This window comes from Bos javanicus, chromosome 22 (assembly GCF_032452875.1).
Source record: "Bos javanicus breed banteng chromosome 22, ARS-OSU_banteng_1.0, whole genome shotgun sequence".
Taxonomy (NCBI): Eukaryota; Metazoa; Chordata; class Mammalia; order Artiodactyla; family Bovidae; genus Bos; species Bos javanicus.
This window is the reverse complement of record NC_083889.1, coordinates 57,521,334-57,536,011: the sequence shown is the minus strand read 5'-3', so window position 1 is coordinate 57,536,011 and position 14,678 is coordinate 57,521,334. Positions and strand designations below refer to the sequence as shown.

Below are 14,678 nucleotides of genomic sequence, written 5' to 3'. Positions count from 1 at the left end.
CGTCTCCTGTCGGACGAGAGCGCCCTCCTGTCCGCACCTCTCCTCTCTGTGACCTCACCTGGCCCTCCTCTTCTTCAGCAGTTGTATTTCTTGGTTAGGTATTTACTGAGCACCTACTGTGTGCCAGGCACCCCTCTAAGGGCCCAAGAAACAGCAGCCACAGGTCAGACAGGGTGTCTCCTGGCTCTGCTGGAGTGTACCTCCTAGACGGTGATGAGCAGTCGTCCAGAAACCCCTAAGATGGGTTGCGGTGGTGAAAGTACCACAGAGGCGGGGGACAGAGCGCCAGGGGTAAGAGAGATGGGAAACTTCGGCAGGCTGGAGGAGGCTTTTCTTTTTTTCAGAATTTCTTTTTTTAAGAGTTTCGGTGAAGGACTTCCCTGGCAGTCCAGTGGCTAAGATTCCACGCTCCCAACGCAGGGGGCCTGGGTTCAGTCCCTGGTCAGGGAACTAGATCTCACATGCTGCAACTGAAGATCCCACGTGCTGCACTGGAGATAGAAGACCCCGTGTGCCGCCGCTGAGACCTGGCACGGCAAAAACAAACAAAAAAGGGGGGGTTTAAAATGCACAAAACAAAATCTTCCACCATGACCATTTTTAAGTATACGGTTCAGTAGCGCCAAGAACATTCACGTTGTTGGGCAACCATCCCTACTGTCCCTCTCCAGAACTGTTTCATCTTCCCAAACTGAGACTCAGCATGTCTTACAGAGCGTCGCCCCGCCCCGCCCCAGCCCCTGGCACTCAGCATTCTGCTCTCTGTTTCTGTGAAGGAGATCACTCTAGATACCTCCGCTGTGCAGACTCACAGGGTATCCGTATCTGTGTGTCTGGTTTATTTCACCTGGCAGGACGTCTTCCGGGTTCATGCGTGTTGTCACGTGTGTCGGATTTCCTTCCTTGGAAGGCTGGATGTGCCCCTGTCACATGTTGTCAGCTCATCCCTCCACGGATGCTTGGCTGCCTCCACTTTCCCACTGCTGCGAACCACGTTGCTGTAAGCTTGGTGTGCAAATCGCTCTTTAAGACACTGCTTTCAGTTCTTTTGTGTGTGTGCCCAGAAGTGGAACTGCTGGATCACATAGCCATCCTTTGTTGTTGTTCTGTGACTCACTCATGTCTGACTCTGTGACCCCATGGACTGCAGCACGCCAGGCCTCCCTGTCCTTCAGTATCTCCAGAAATTTGCTCAAATTCATGTCTACTGAGTCAGTGATGCCATCCAACCATCTCATCCTCTCTCGTCCCCTTCTCCCCCCACCTTCGATCTTTCCCAGCATCAGGGTCTTTTCTAATGAGTTTGCTCTTTGCATCAGGTGGCCAAAGTATTGGAGCTTCAGCGTCAGTCCTTCCCATGAATATTTAGAACTGATTCCCTTTAGTATGGACTGGTTTGATCTCCTTGCAGTCCAAGGGACTCTCAAGAGTCTTCTCCAACACCTAAGTTCAAAAGCATCAATTATTTGGCACTCAACCTTCTTTATGGTCCAACTCTCACATCCATACATGACTACTAGAAGAATCATAGCTTTGACTGGATGGACCTTTGTCGATAAAACAATGTCTCTGCTTTTTAATACGCTGTGTGGGTTGGTCATAGCTTTTCTTCCAAGGAGCAAGCGTCTTTTAATATCATGGCTGCAGTCACCATCCACAGTGATTTTGGGACCCAAGAAGTTTTTTGAGGACTTGCCATACTCTTTTACAAGCTGGCCCATTTGAGGTTCCCTCCAGAGATATAAGAAGGTTCCAGGTTCCCAGGAAGCCTTTGTGATGAAGAGGAAACCTCTGAGCTGGGAGCTGGCTGTTGGGAAGGAGGAAGAAAATGGGAAGGTCTGGGGACAGCCCTGTGGTCAGGGAGCAGCAGTGCAGAGGTGGGAGGTGGCAGTGAGCCCAGGAGGTCAGCCTGGGGGGCAGGGAAGGAGGGGTTGGGCTGGACAGGTTCTGCAGGCCTTTGCTCCGCCCACAGGCAGGCTCCTCCCACTTCCCCACCCCCCTCGCTGTGGTCCCTCGCTCTGCACACTGTCCACCTCGGACCCCAAGCCTCCACTCTGGCGGCCTCCCCGCCACAGGAGCTGCCTCAGCATCTCTGGCTCTGTCTTCTCCTCGCTCTCTACCCGCTTCCCTGACCATCCTCTCTGCCTGCGGCTCCCTGGAGGTGTTGATTTCCTGGGGCTCCTCCAGCCCCGCTCTCCTCCCAGTCCTCTGCTCCAGTCGCTCGCGGGCCAGTGGCCAGCCCTTCTCAGGTGTGTCCCCGGAGCTGACCTTGCAGCCCACCCCTCCGTTTAGCCTCACATTCCAGCTGCCACCTGCTTTAAGGGGCCCTTCTCAGAAGCCCTGCAGACTTCCCCGCAGACCTCAGACTCGGCACATGCCCAGCGGAACTCACCACTTTTCCATGCGCCCTACCCCCACCCGCAAGTCCTCGCCTCTCCTCTCAAGTTCGCTGTTCTGGTGATTGGCACCAGGTTGGAAAGACTTGAGAGTCCCTGGCATTTCATCTCCTGTCGTCATGAGTCAGTCACGGATGGAATGGAATTCAGCCACAGAGGCTGCAGAACGAGGCCGTCTGTTTCTTACCTGCACCCCAGGGCCTTTGCACTTGCGCTTATTTGCACGCGAGACGCTCTTCCTGCCCTTGGCACCGTGGGCTGCAGGGCTGTGAGGAGACGGCACGTCCTCCGAGAGGCCTCTCCCTGCTGGCCTGCGCACTCCTGTGCTTCCCTTCCCCTGCCCCGTCTCAGGCTGCGATTGCTCTGTGTTCTCTTCTGCTTAGTTGCACAGTGTTCACGTTTGCCTCTCAAAATAGCCCAGGAGGGCAGGGACCGTGACTGTCCTACTCGCAGGTGCGTCGCTGCTGCCTGGCACGTAAAACAGCATTCGGTAAATATCCTCAAGGAAACTGATCCGTGGATGAATGCGTTAGACGCATTCATTTAAGTCCTGCATTTAAGCATGGAAGACGATCTCAGTTGAAGGACAGTTTAATGAACAAAAGCACCGCCTCAGTCATGTACAATTTACAGAGCACAGCGGTTTGGCCAAGTTAACACAGAGAGTTTATTTTCAGACAGTTGAATGGAGGAGGATGAAGATGCAGACTCTCAGAACCTAAAGCGGAAGGGAGAGAATGGGGGCGCAGGGGTCCAGGGGGTGTCCTGGCTGCCTGCCTGGCCCACGCCTCCTTGCTCAGTGCCCTGGAGGGCTTGCGGACTGCCAGGAGCCCCCAGACTGGGGATGGCAGCGTTGGGATGCCCTGGTGCTCAGAGAGCTTCCTCTGTGCCTGGTTTTCCTCTCTGCCAAGGCTCAGACCCCTCTGACCAGTTCAGAGCTGGGGCCACAAGGTCGCCTTTGCCCTCCCTTTGTCCTTCCTGACTCTGTGGGCGTCGCTGTCTGTGCCTGGTCCGCAGCCCGGCTGCTCAGAGGCTGACCTGTGGGCCCCCAGCACCTGAGCCCCTACGTTCGTCCAGTATCTGCATGTTAACAAGAGCCCCCTGGCAGCTCGCACACACGCTCAAGTTTGAGCTCGGGTCTGTGTGGCAGCCGTCCGGGCTGTGTGGAGCATCCGCAGTGCCCTCTGCTCCCCAAGGTGCTGGAAAAGAAGCCAGTGGGGTGCCCAGCGTGGGGACTTACGGTCAGGGTGGAGAATGAGAAGGCTCCTCGTGTGATAATCTCTAGGCGCTACGTTTTATGCACTTTCATAAAGGTTACACATCACAGTTATTTACAGAACAAAGGCTGCAGGGAAGATGGAACAGTCACAGGGTCTCAGCTGTGTAATTGTGCCTGAGCCGCATGAGTGTCCCCAGTCTTAAGAGTCGGGACAGCCAGGGAGGATTCCAGGAGGAGGTGAGGCGTAGTGCGCTCTGTGAAGCAATGTGGGACGTGGCTACATAGAAAGGAGAGAGAAACCTCGGAGGGCAGAGCACAGGGCGTGAAGGTGGGGAGCCCAGGCGTCGACTGGCTTCCTGACCTTTGGGTGGTCCTTTCTCAGACTGAAGTGAGACGCTCAGGACAGGACCTCTTTGATTTCTTTATTAAGAGCACTTAACATGAAATCTGGCCTCTCAGTGTCCATCGAAGGATGGGTGCATAAACAGCGTGGACTTCACGCGCAGTGGAATACTATGCATCCTTTACAAGGAAGGGAGTCCTGTCACGTGGTACAACGTGGCCCGACCCCGAGGGCTCAGTACTCAGTGAAGTCAGGGAGTCAGAGGAGGACAAACACCATGTGACTCCCGTACAGGAGGAGACTAAGCCAGGCAGAGGCACAGACGCAGAGAGGAGAGTGGTGGAGACCAGGGACCAGGGATGGGGGGGGCGGGTGTGGGGTCTGTGATATGTGAGAGCCCTTAGTGTCCTGGGAGAGGCCACCGTGGCTCTGGGAGAGGCCACCGCTCCCTTGAGGCCGTCCGGCAGGTTGGAGACTGAGTCGAGGAGAAGTCAGGTCTCCGGAAGCCTCGTGGGGTCTCCTGAAGCTCCGAGATAACACGCCGTCAACATCACAAATTGCCTCCAGGACCAGAGACTCTCTGAGATGCTGGAAGTTTTCTGAAGAATCTGGGCCAAACCCAGACTCACTGCAGCCTGTGCTCAAGAGCTCGAGTGAGGCTGGGAGTCCCAGGAGCAGAAGCTGACTGCTGGTTCCTGGGGGAGGGGGAGACGGGGGGAGAGGCTCCGTCGGCCCCACCTACTTCCCTCCTTGTCCTGCAGATGTGGCCTCTCCTTGGCCCGCCTCATCCCTTCCCTGCCACCTGTGCGAACACACACAGGTAGCAGCTGGGATAAAAGCAACCCTCCTCTCCCCGAGCACCCGTCTGAACCTCCTGACAGCCGCCGAAGTCCGTGCTGGAAACCCCGGTGCATTCCAAGGGGGAAGATGCTGTCTGTTCCGGTGGTGCCCCGGGGGGCCTCGGAGATAGCGTTCTTGTGGGGTCCCTGCTGCCCGTGTGAGTCTGGCTCCCTGAGCTCCAGACATGACCTCAGGACACTCCAGCAAGGCCCCTCGCTGGGACCCTCAAAATAGCTAAGGCTCATTAGGAATATTTCCCAGGGTTTGAAACAGCCCTGGTCAGCAGCCCCTTCTCTCTGTCCGGATGTGGTTCCCCCCACCCGCCACCCACAGGATATGTAGTCGAGGAGGCTGGCGGGCATGGAGCATCGGGGGCCCACTCTGGCGCTCTGCCCAGCTAAGGTTTAGCTGGTGACTTAAGAGACACTTCATAGATCACAGGGAACTCCTGGACACAGGAACCTGCATGAGCCGGAAAGCCCTGAGGTACGGAAAGGCTAGGAGAGCTTACAGAATAAATCTGAGTTCCGTGGGACAGGGAGGAATGGAGGAATGGAACAGGAGAGGGATAGAACTTCCCTGTGCCTCAGTTTCCCCATCTGTGAAATGGAGGTAAGAATAATAGTGCTTACCTCATATGTTGTTGGGAGGCTTTAATGAGGTAATCCATGTAGAAAGCTCAGAACCATGCTTAACACACACTAAGTCCTCAAGCAAAAACATCACTTTGCCGACAAAGGTCTGTCTAGTCAAAGCTATGGTTTTTCCAGTAGTCATGTACGGATGTGAGAGTTGGACAATAAAGAAGGCTGAGCACTGAAAAATTGATGCTTTTGAGCTGTGGTGCAGGAGAAGACTCTTGAGAGTCCCTTGGCCTGCAAGGAGATCCAACCAGTCCATCCTAAAGGAGATCAGTCCTGTATATTCATTGGAAGGACTGATGCTGAAGTTGAAACTCTAGTACTTTGGCCATCTGATGCAAAGAACTGACTCATGTGAAAAGACCCTGATGCTGGGAAAGATTGAGGGCAGGAGGAGAAGGGGTCGACAGAGGGCAAGACAGTTGGGTGGCATCACTGATTCAATGGACATGAGTTTGAGCAAGCTCCTGGAGATGGTGATGGACAGGGAGGCAGTCCATGGGGTCGCAGAGTCGGACACGACTGAGCGATTGAACAACAACAACAGTAGCTGTCATATTGTCCGAGAAGCACCAGCTATTATATTACTCAGTGGGTATTGTTTTCCCTGTTTTACCGATGGGGCTCAGAGAAGAGAAGGAACTTGTCCAGGTGGGTAGGTGTAGGAAGGGGTGGAGCCCACGCCTTGAACCAGGTCTCCTGACCCCAGAGTACAGGCGTCAGCATCGGGTGGGAGGGCAGGTTCTCTCGGGGGCTGTGGGGCCACTCGGGGCTGCAGGTGACAGAGAATGGCAGCCCTCAGCCTTGGGTGGGCTGGAGTAGGCCCCTGGCTGTAGCTCTCATGAGCTAAGAGGGCAGCGCAGCTGAGGCTGCAGGACGCTCGGGAGCGCAGGTCTAAGTTGGTGACCAGAGAGAGCCCACCCACTTAGAGCAGGGCGGTTCTGAGCAGGGACAAGGCCCGGGTGGGTGGAGCAGACACAGGTGTCGGTGACAGTCATCTGAGAGGGAAAGATGTCTCCAGGAGCCAAGAAGCTGAGGGTTACGGCGTGGGGGAGTGGTGTGCCCAGGTCACCGCGGGCAGGGAGCAGGTGTGCGCGGAGGAGGGGGCGCCGAGCCAGGCCCCGGACGTCAGGACACGGGGCTCTGCCGGGAGCTGGCAGAGATGAGGGTGAAGGAAAGAGGCAGCTGTTTAAAGGCCGAGCAAGGCTCAACCCAGCAGGCCTGCAGGCAAGGAGGCGGGTGACAAAACAGGAGCTCGGGGGTGGTTTCTCCCTCTGCCGCAGGACAGGGTGCTGGGGAGAGAGTGGCGGCCCGGGCATGCGTGGGGCCCTGCCGAGGGCCAGGCCAGGCAGCCTGGGGCTCATTACCCTGCCTCGCACAGCAACGATGACGGCGATCACTGTTATGTTACAGTGGCCTCGAGACCTCTGCGCCTGAGCTCTTCACTGAGAATGCAGAGCGTTTCTATCCACAGTCCTCTGTGATCAGTGTGAGACTCTCTAAAACAGTGCTTCTTAAAACCTTTCGGTCTCAGACCCATATCTGGCCTCTTAAAAATGATCCGAAGCCCCTTAGAGTTTTTGTTTCTGTAAGTTGTAGCTATCCATGGTCACCACCTGAGAAGGTAACACTGAGTAAAACTTAAATCGTGTATCTTTTCACTCATTCTAAAGAGAGCAACAACAGGCCATTTCAGGGCCTCCGGGGTGGCGTTTATGGTAAAAGAACCCGCCTGCCAATGCAGGAGACACAGGTTTGATCCCTGGGTCAGGAAGATCCTCTGGAGAAGGAAATGGCAACCCACTTCAGTATTCTTACCTGGAGAATCGCATGGACAGAGGAGCCTGGTGGGCTACCCACAGGGTCACAGAGAGTCAGACATGACTGAAGCGACTTAGCACGCACAGACCATTTTATGTTAACACAAATAGCACTTATTATGAAAAACAGTTATTTTCCAAAATGTTTAGTGAGAAGAGTAGTAGTGAGGTCGCTCAGTCGTGTCCGACTCTTTGTGATCCATGGATGTAGCCTACCAGGCTCCTCCATCCATGGAGTTCTCCAGGCAAGAGTACCGGAGTGGGTTGCCATTTCCTTCTGCAGGGGATCTTCTCGACCCAGGGATGGAACCCAGGTCTCCCGCATTGTAGATAGACGCTTTACCATCTGAGCCACCAGGGAGAAGAGTAACCAGGTTTTAATTTTTTGTTTTTACTTTTTGGCGGTGCTGGCCCTTTGCTGTGGTGCACGGGCTTAGTCCCCCATGGCACGTGGTGGTTCCCCGACCAAGGCTAGCACCCTCATCCCCAGCACTGCCAGGTGGATTCTTAACCACTGGGCCACCAGGGAAGTCCCTAGGTTTTACATTTTTGCAAACATGTTGTTCATGTCTGGCTTCGTAGGAGACACCTGCGTTCTCCTCTCCATCTGTTGAAAGTGTTGTTTTGTTCAACTTCGGCGCAGATCCAGACTCACACAGATACGTAGTTGGAAAAGGGAGGTGGAACCCCAGAGTTTCTTAGACCAGACTTAGGGGACTGCTTTTCTAGAAGGAGACAGAGAACTCCTGTCCTCGAGCTGGAGAAACAGCCCCGGGCAGAGGGCCAGGACTGCCAACTCTTCCTGCGTCTGTTTAGCCAGGAGGGTCCCTAAGGGAGGCCTCTTCCCCTCCCTCTGGCCCTGCCCTGGCCCCAGGACAGCCAGCACTGGGCCGGCAGGTTTGCTGGGGCCTGGGGTGGAAGCGCGGCTGGGCGGCCCAGGGGAGCGGGGGAGATAAGCGGCTTGGAGCTCCGGGGCAGAGGGGTGGCCGCCTGGCGTAACACCCACAGCGCCAGCCTGAGGAATGCGATAGCACAGGCCCTGGCCCCCACGCTCCTGGGAGGAGCCCTGTTCCCAGAAGTCTGTCCCTGGACACTGTCGTCAGCCTCGGAGTTCATTTCCTGGTTAAACAAACATCTGTATGAAACGGCCCCAGTGGGGCCACGCCCAGGAGCAGCGTCGGAGGAGAGTCCCGGGCACATGGCTTTGCCGGGCCCCCTTCTCGTCTGGCTGGTGAAGACGCATCCATCATGGACACAGTCAGAAAGCAGGATGGCCCCCGCATCCCACTCGGAGTCGACCCCTCTGGCAGGAGGGCTGGGGAGGGACGTGCGGAGTGGCCCGTGCCCAGAAGCGCCTCCCGACAGCCCCCAGCCTGTGACAATGGCAGCGGTGACAGCTCCAGAAGCTTGGGTGGGATGTGACCCCTCCGTTTATCACCTCCTCATCCGGGCCGTGCGGTGGGGGGACCCTCCATCTTCGATGAGAAAGCAGGCGTCTGAGTGGGACTTGCACTCGGTCCTGCCGGGCGGTGGGTCAGGAAGTGTCCCGACGTCCAGCCCTGTTCTCCTTGCTGGGTGCCAGCGTGGGCGCTGCCCTGAGGCTGGGGATGGGCACCGACCCTGGGTGCCCCTGCAGTGCCGGGCTCCTGCCGCCACCCTCGTGGTGCAGGTCCAGGACGGGTGTTTCCCGATTGGAAAACTGCGCCTCCTTCAGTGAAGCAAAACACCATTTACTGAGCGCTTGCCGAGTGCCAGGCACGCCACTCAGTGCTTCAGGGTTGGAGCTGACTACCTGTGGCTGAATCAAGTGTCTGCCACTGACTAGCAGTGACTCTGAGCAAAGGGTAGGACTTAGTTGTGCCTCAGTTTCCTCATCTGTAAAATGGTTCATAATAACAATTACCTCCTGGGTCGTTGGGAAAGTTCGGTGAGATAATATATGTGAAAATCCAGAGCTAAACTTTAGTGTTCAGTAAATGCTGCCTGGTTTGTTATTGTTATTCTTTCCTGGTGGCTCAGATGGTAAAAAAAAAAAAAAAAAACAACCTCCCTGCAATGCAGGAGACCCGGGTTCGATCCCTGGGTCGGAAAAATCCCCTGGAGAAGGGAATGGCGACCCACTCCAGGATTCTTGCCTGGAGAATCGCATGGACAGAGGAGACTGGCGGGCTACAGTCCATGGGGTCGCAGAGTCAGATCATTAGTAGGTATTATTATCAGTCGTGTTTTCCAGATGGAGCTGGGAGAAGAGGAATAACTTGTCCAGGGGTGTAGGTGTAGGAAGGGGCAGAGCCCAGGACTTGAATCCAGGCCTTCCCAGCCCAGAGCACAAGTCTCAGCGTCAAGCTGGATGCAAGTGAGAATGGATGCACAGGCCCCTGGAAGATCGGCGGTCATTCTGACTCTCAGCCTCATCTCACAGAGCGCGTCTCCTGAGCCCTGTCCATCCTCTACAAAGTGATTCTTGTTACGGAGGCTTGACCACGAGGTCTCCTTAGCCGCCCAGGCCTGTCCCAGCGGGATGCATTTCCAGGCGCGAGGGCCACAGAGCCCACGCCAGCCCTGCGGGTGCAGAAGGCAGACTTCAACGTGGTGCCCGTCAGGGGCAGGAGGCCGGCTGAGGCCTCACAGGTTTCCCTTCTGCTCTGCAGCAGAGGGGGCAGTGAGGGGCCAGAGGGGGGCTGACCACGGGCCCACGTTCTGCTGAATTTGGGTGGCCTTGGGGAGACGGGAACCTCCAAAACAGTGTACTCTTATTCAGGAAGCAGTTAGCGACAGACCAGTCAGGGAACAGGCTCATTTATTGAGCACGTACTGTGTATCTCAGTTCCATTCATTCATCCCAGGGCGTCTTGAACTTCTCCTGTGTCCCAGGGCGGCGTTAGGCAGTGTGACTGCCGTAAAGAAAAGGATGCAAGAAGCAGGTTAGAGCGGAGGTGCTCAACGGGGGCGGGCTCGTGCCCCAGGGGACATCCAGCAGCGTCCAGAAACACATCCAGCTGTCACAGCTCGGAGGGACTGCAGCCGTCATCCGGCGGGCAGAGGCCGTGGACGCTGTTGACAGGCAGCGAGAGCCGGGGGGCCCAGAATGTCAGCGGGGTCAAGGCTGAGAACCCGGGGTGAGACTGTCACGGATGGCCCCCCGAGCGTGTGTGTGGCTTTTGAGCAGAGACCTGAAAAAGTCCAAAAGTGAAACTGAGATGATCCGGGAATTCCCTGGTGGTCCAGTGGCGAAGGCTCCACGCTCCCGATGCTGGGAGCCCAGGTTCCATCCCCCGTCAGGAAACTGGATCCCACATGCCGCAACTGGGAGCTCACACGTGCTGAGCTCAGTCGCTTCAGTCGTGTCTGACTCTTTGCATCTCCGTGGACCGTAGCTCGCCAGGCTCCTCTGTCCATGAGATTTCCCAGGCAAGAATATTGCATTGGGTTGCCATTCCCGTCTTCAGGGGATCTCCCCACCTGCCAGGGATCGAACCCGCGTCTCTTGCGTCTCCTGCATTGGCAGGCAGATTCACATCCCACAACTGAAACCCCACATCCCACAGTGAAGATCAAAGATTCCATGTGCCGCAACTAAGGCCCGGTGCAGCCAAATAAGAATAATTTTTTTTAATTAAAAAAGACCTGGGGAAGAGTGTCGCAGGCAGAGGGGACAGCAAACGCGAAGGCCCTGAGTCAGGAGGGCATCGTCCCAGAGCCAGCCCAAGGGACTGGCTGGTCGCTCTCCGCGTGTTTCAGGTGAAGGAGTGGAGGCTCGGAGGTCGTGGTGTGCCAGCCGTCTCACAAGTGCACGGTGCCGGAGCCGGCGTTGGCACCTGGGTGTGCTCAGTTCCAGGGCCCTTGTGCGTTCCTCTGCCTCGGCCGCTGCTGTCGGAGGAGCGGCTCGGCCTTGACCCAGCAGTGGAGGCCTTTCCCTGCCTGTCCCTGCAGACGATCTGTTCCTGCTCCATCCCTGGGCACTTGGTTCCGGGCCCGGCACCACCACAGGGTACGGGCGCCACAGGCATAAGGACAGCTGATACTTCTGTGGCGTTTACTGTGTGCAGACCCTGTTCCGGGCGTGTGACACAGACACGAGGAGAGGTCTTTCTCTGTGTACGTGTGTGTGTTAGTCTCGGTCACGTCCGACTCTTGGCAACCCTGTGGACTGCACCCTGCCAGGCTCCTGTGTCTGTGGGGATTTCCCAGGCAAGAATACTGGATCGGGTTGCCATTTCCTCCTCCAGGGGATCGTCCCGACCCAGGGATCGAACTCGGGTCTCCCGCATTGCTGGCAGATTCTTTACTATCTGAGCCACCAGGGAAGCTCCGTGTATGTGTAGATATATGTACACACACACTTGTTTAAACTTCACAATATGCATGTGTGTGAGATACCATTATAGGACTGTGCCCATTTTACAGATAGGAAAGTCAAGGTATAGAAGGGTTAAATGACTTAACAAGCACAAGGCAGAAGGTGGGATTTGAGCCCAGACTGCCTGGTTCTGGCGTCCTAGCAGCTGCTCCTTTGACAGGCGGTGCGTTTCTGGTCGTGGGAGTAGATCGTCACTTCTCAAATGTAATAGCACGGAGGTTGAGCAGAGAAGGGCCTTCAGAGGTCACTCTGCTCACACACGGGAAGCTGAGGTCTGATCTTGGAAAGTGACTTCCGTGGGGCCGTGTCGGGAGGCAGTGGGAGGCCAGGAGCCGTGGGTCCCGGCGCCCTCTGCTCCACCACGACCCCGCCGCCCAGCCTCGCCTGTACAGGCGCCGTGTCCGTCCCGTCACTGCCCTGCAGGGTCTCTGCTCGTCCAGGTCCTCCGCAGGGTCTGATACCAGGCCGGTCTGGGGCCGCAGGGGGTGCCCATGGCAGAAGGCCTGGGCCTATTCTCCTGCCCCCGTCCTTGCCCATCCTTCCTGTTTGTAGACAGAATCTCAGTTATTCCCCTGTCTCAGAGGTGCGGAGGCTGCGATTCAGATGGGTTACATGGCTCACCTTCACGGTCAGCCAGGAGAGTCAGTGCTTCCCAAGTGGCGTAAACAGTCATTCATTCATTCACTCAATCATTCTTTTGGTGACAGAGGAGGGACAGCCCGTGCCGGGCACTGGCCGCAGAGACGCACCTCTGAGGCCCTGCCTCCAGGGAGAGGTAATCAGTGTCCTGAGAGAGGCCGCCCAGAAAGGACACCTAATCCAACCAGTTGGGGAGGGAATCCGCAGGGCTCCTTGGAGAAAGCAATAGACAGCATGGCTAAGTCTCCAAGGGTAACTGGGAGGTGGGCAGGCAGAGTGGGGAGAGGCCACTGAGGGGATAGCAAGTACAGAATCAGGAAGAGAGGGCTCACTTGGCACAGAGAACCACAGGTTGTTCAGAACCTGCCCGGCTGTGGGCAGAGTCCCCTTGGGCAGCTTACTAAGCCTGCAGTGGGCAGCAGGCCCCGGGCTGGGCATTAGATGCTGCTCATGTCCCGTCCCTGTTACAGGTGGGGCAGCCAAGGTGCGGCGAGGCTGAACACCGCCCTGGTAGCGAGCACTGGGGGGTGGGGTGGCTGAGAAGCGTGTGGGTCCTCCTCCGATAGCGTGACAGTCCTTCTGTTAGCCTGACTGGCGCCTGTGGAGCTGGGCTTCCTGTCCTGCCATCCCCCCAGGTACAGTCCCTCCTGACGGCTCTGTTTCCTCCCGCAGGTGGAAGGACAGTCCAGAGCCCACGTCATCGCGCAGGAGCTGCTGTCTTCAGAGAAAGCGTGAGTCCCTGAGCCGCGGCCCGTGGCCTTGAGTTTGATAACAGAGCGTCAGCCCCTGCCCGGCTTGTGCAGAACGAGAATTAATGCCCACTCCACCCTCTCTCCCCCTGCAGATACGTGGAGATGCTCCAGCACTTGTATCTGGTGAGTTAGTCACTTCAATTGTCCAGAGCGAATTGCCCTCTGACACGACTACGATACAAGGGGCAGAAAAGCAGTTGAGGAGACAGAGGTGCCTTCCACTAGCAGAGACCCCGTTCACCGGGGCTTCTCAGGGAAGCTGGGCCCCTGATCCCTGTGCTTCGGGGGGCGGATGGCATGGGCTTCCCGTGGAGCTGCACTCTGCCTGGGTGGGGAGCGGCGTATGCGGAACGTGCTAAGGTTTCCGGAAGGGTGTTTGCTGTCTCCTTGACCCTCAGGTTGAGGAAGACAGAAGGAAGACAGGTGTAGTTCTGGGTCATAGCTGTGTGTGTTGAGTTCAGATGTGTGGTCGGGGCATGCGTGTGCATGTGTGTGCGTGTACACGTACATGTGTGTGCACGCATTGTATGTTTAGGCCTCTGGGGAGAAGGTGATGTGTTTGCACGAAGACCCAAGCAAAGCTGGGGTAGCGAGAGGCTGTCTCAGTCACCCTGGCATTGGGGCAGCAACGCCTGAGCCCGTGGCAGGGGCGGGGGCAGTCCTCTGGACTTTTCAGAGGAAAGGAGGCCAGACTGGGGACTACATGGACCTGCAGCTCGACCCCCCTTCACAGCCCACCACACTGCCCGCAGTCTCCCTGAGCCATCACTTCCCTTCAGCTCAGTGAATGCTTTTTGGACACACGCTGTGTGACGGGAGCTGGGGGTGGAAAGTGGGATCAGACAGGGCCCTTCCCCAAGGGCAGTCTGGCCAGCGAAGGAGACAGATGAGTGAGACGGGTAATCATCCAGAGCATAGGGCAGGAACTGACAACCTCAGGGAGTCTCGGCAGGCTTCCTGGAGAAGGTGGCGTTGGGACTGAGTCATAAGGAGGGGGCAGGGAAGAGGGCACAGCAGAGCCACGGGATGTGAGGGCGCGTCTCACATAAAGGCTCTGGTGACAGCTCGCGGCTCGGCTGAGCTCTCTCACCGTCTGGGGCTCCTCGGAGGTTACCTTCTGGTCCCGCGCTGCTCTGTATCATCCCTTGTGTCTTTCCAAGAACATTAGAGCTAGGAACGTCCATCCTGAACGTTCTGTGGGTGGTGACATGGAGGCCCAGGGGGAGTGACTTGGCCAAGGTCACGCGGTGACCGAGCCAGGATGAAGCCCCGGGTCTCCTGATTCCTGGTGCGCTCCCGTCGCATGTCGGGAGCTCCTCAGCGCGGGGGCCTCCCTGGAGGCAGCAGACACCGGCACCCAGCCAGGTCTCTGGTTGAATCCCGCTGAGGTCCCTGTCGGTGACATCACCCTGGTGTCCTGTTGCTGCCACCCAGGGCCCCAGGAGGGGGACAGAGCGCGGCTGGTCTGTGCTCCCAGGCCCTGGTTTTTGCCTTCTGACTCAGGACTTTTTGTGCAAGGTTAAACCCCATGCCCTCGGGTGTGAAGCGAACTGGCCCCAGGGATGAACCTCAAAGACGCATTTAGCAATGGCAACGGGAAGCATGACTCTCCCATGGCTGATGCTCTCGCGCTTACTTCTGAGCTGGCTGTGTGTCCGAGGGGCTGGG

General features: G+C 57.0%; 1 protein-coding gene across 7 annotated transcripts in view; it reads left to right on the top strand.

The window, feature by feature from the left end:
* Positions 1 to 14,678, top strand: part of FGD5 (FYVE, RhoGEF and PH domain containing 5) — a 121,200-nt gene that overhangs the window by 62,182 nt on the left and 44,340 nt on the right. For all 7 annotated transcript variants that reach the window (XM_061397213.1, XM_061397216.1, XM_061397214.1 and 4 more), the window contains exons 4-5: positions 12,931 to 12,989; positions 13,103 to 13,133. In XM_061397213.1, the coding sequence (XP_061253197.1) occupies positions 12,931 to 12,989; positions 13,103 to 13,133 (90 nt within the window). The remainder of the gene's footprint in view (positions 1 to 12,930; positions 12,990 to 13,102; positions 13,134 to 14,678) is intronic.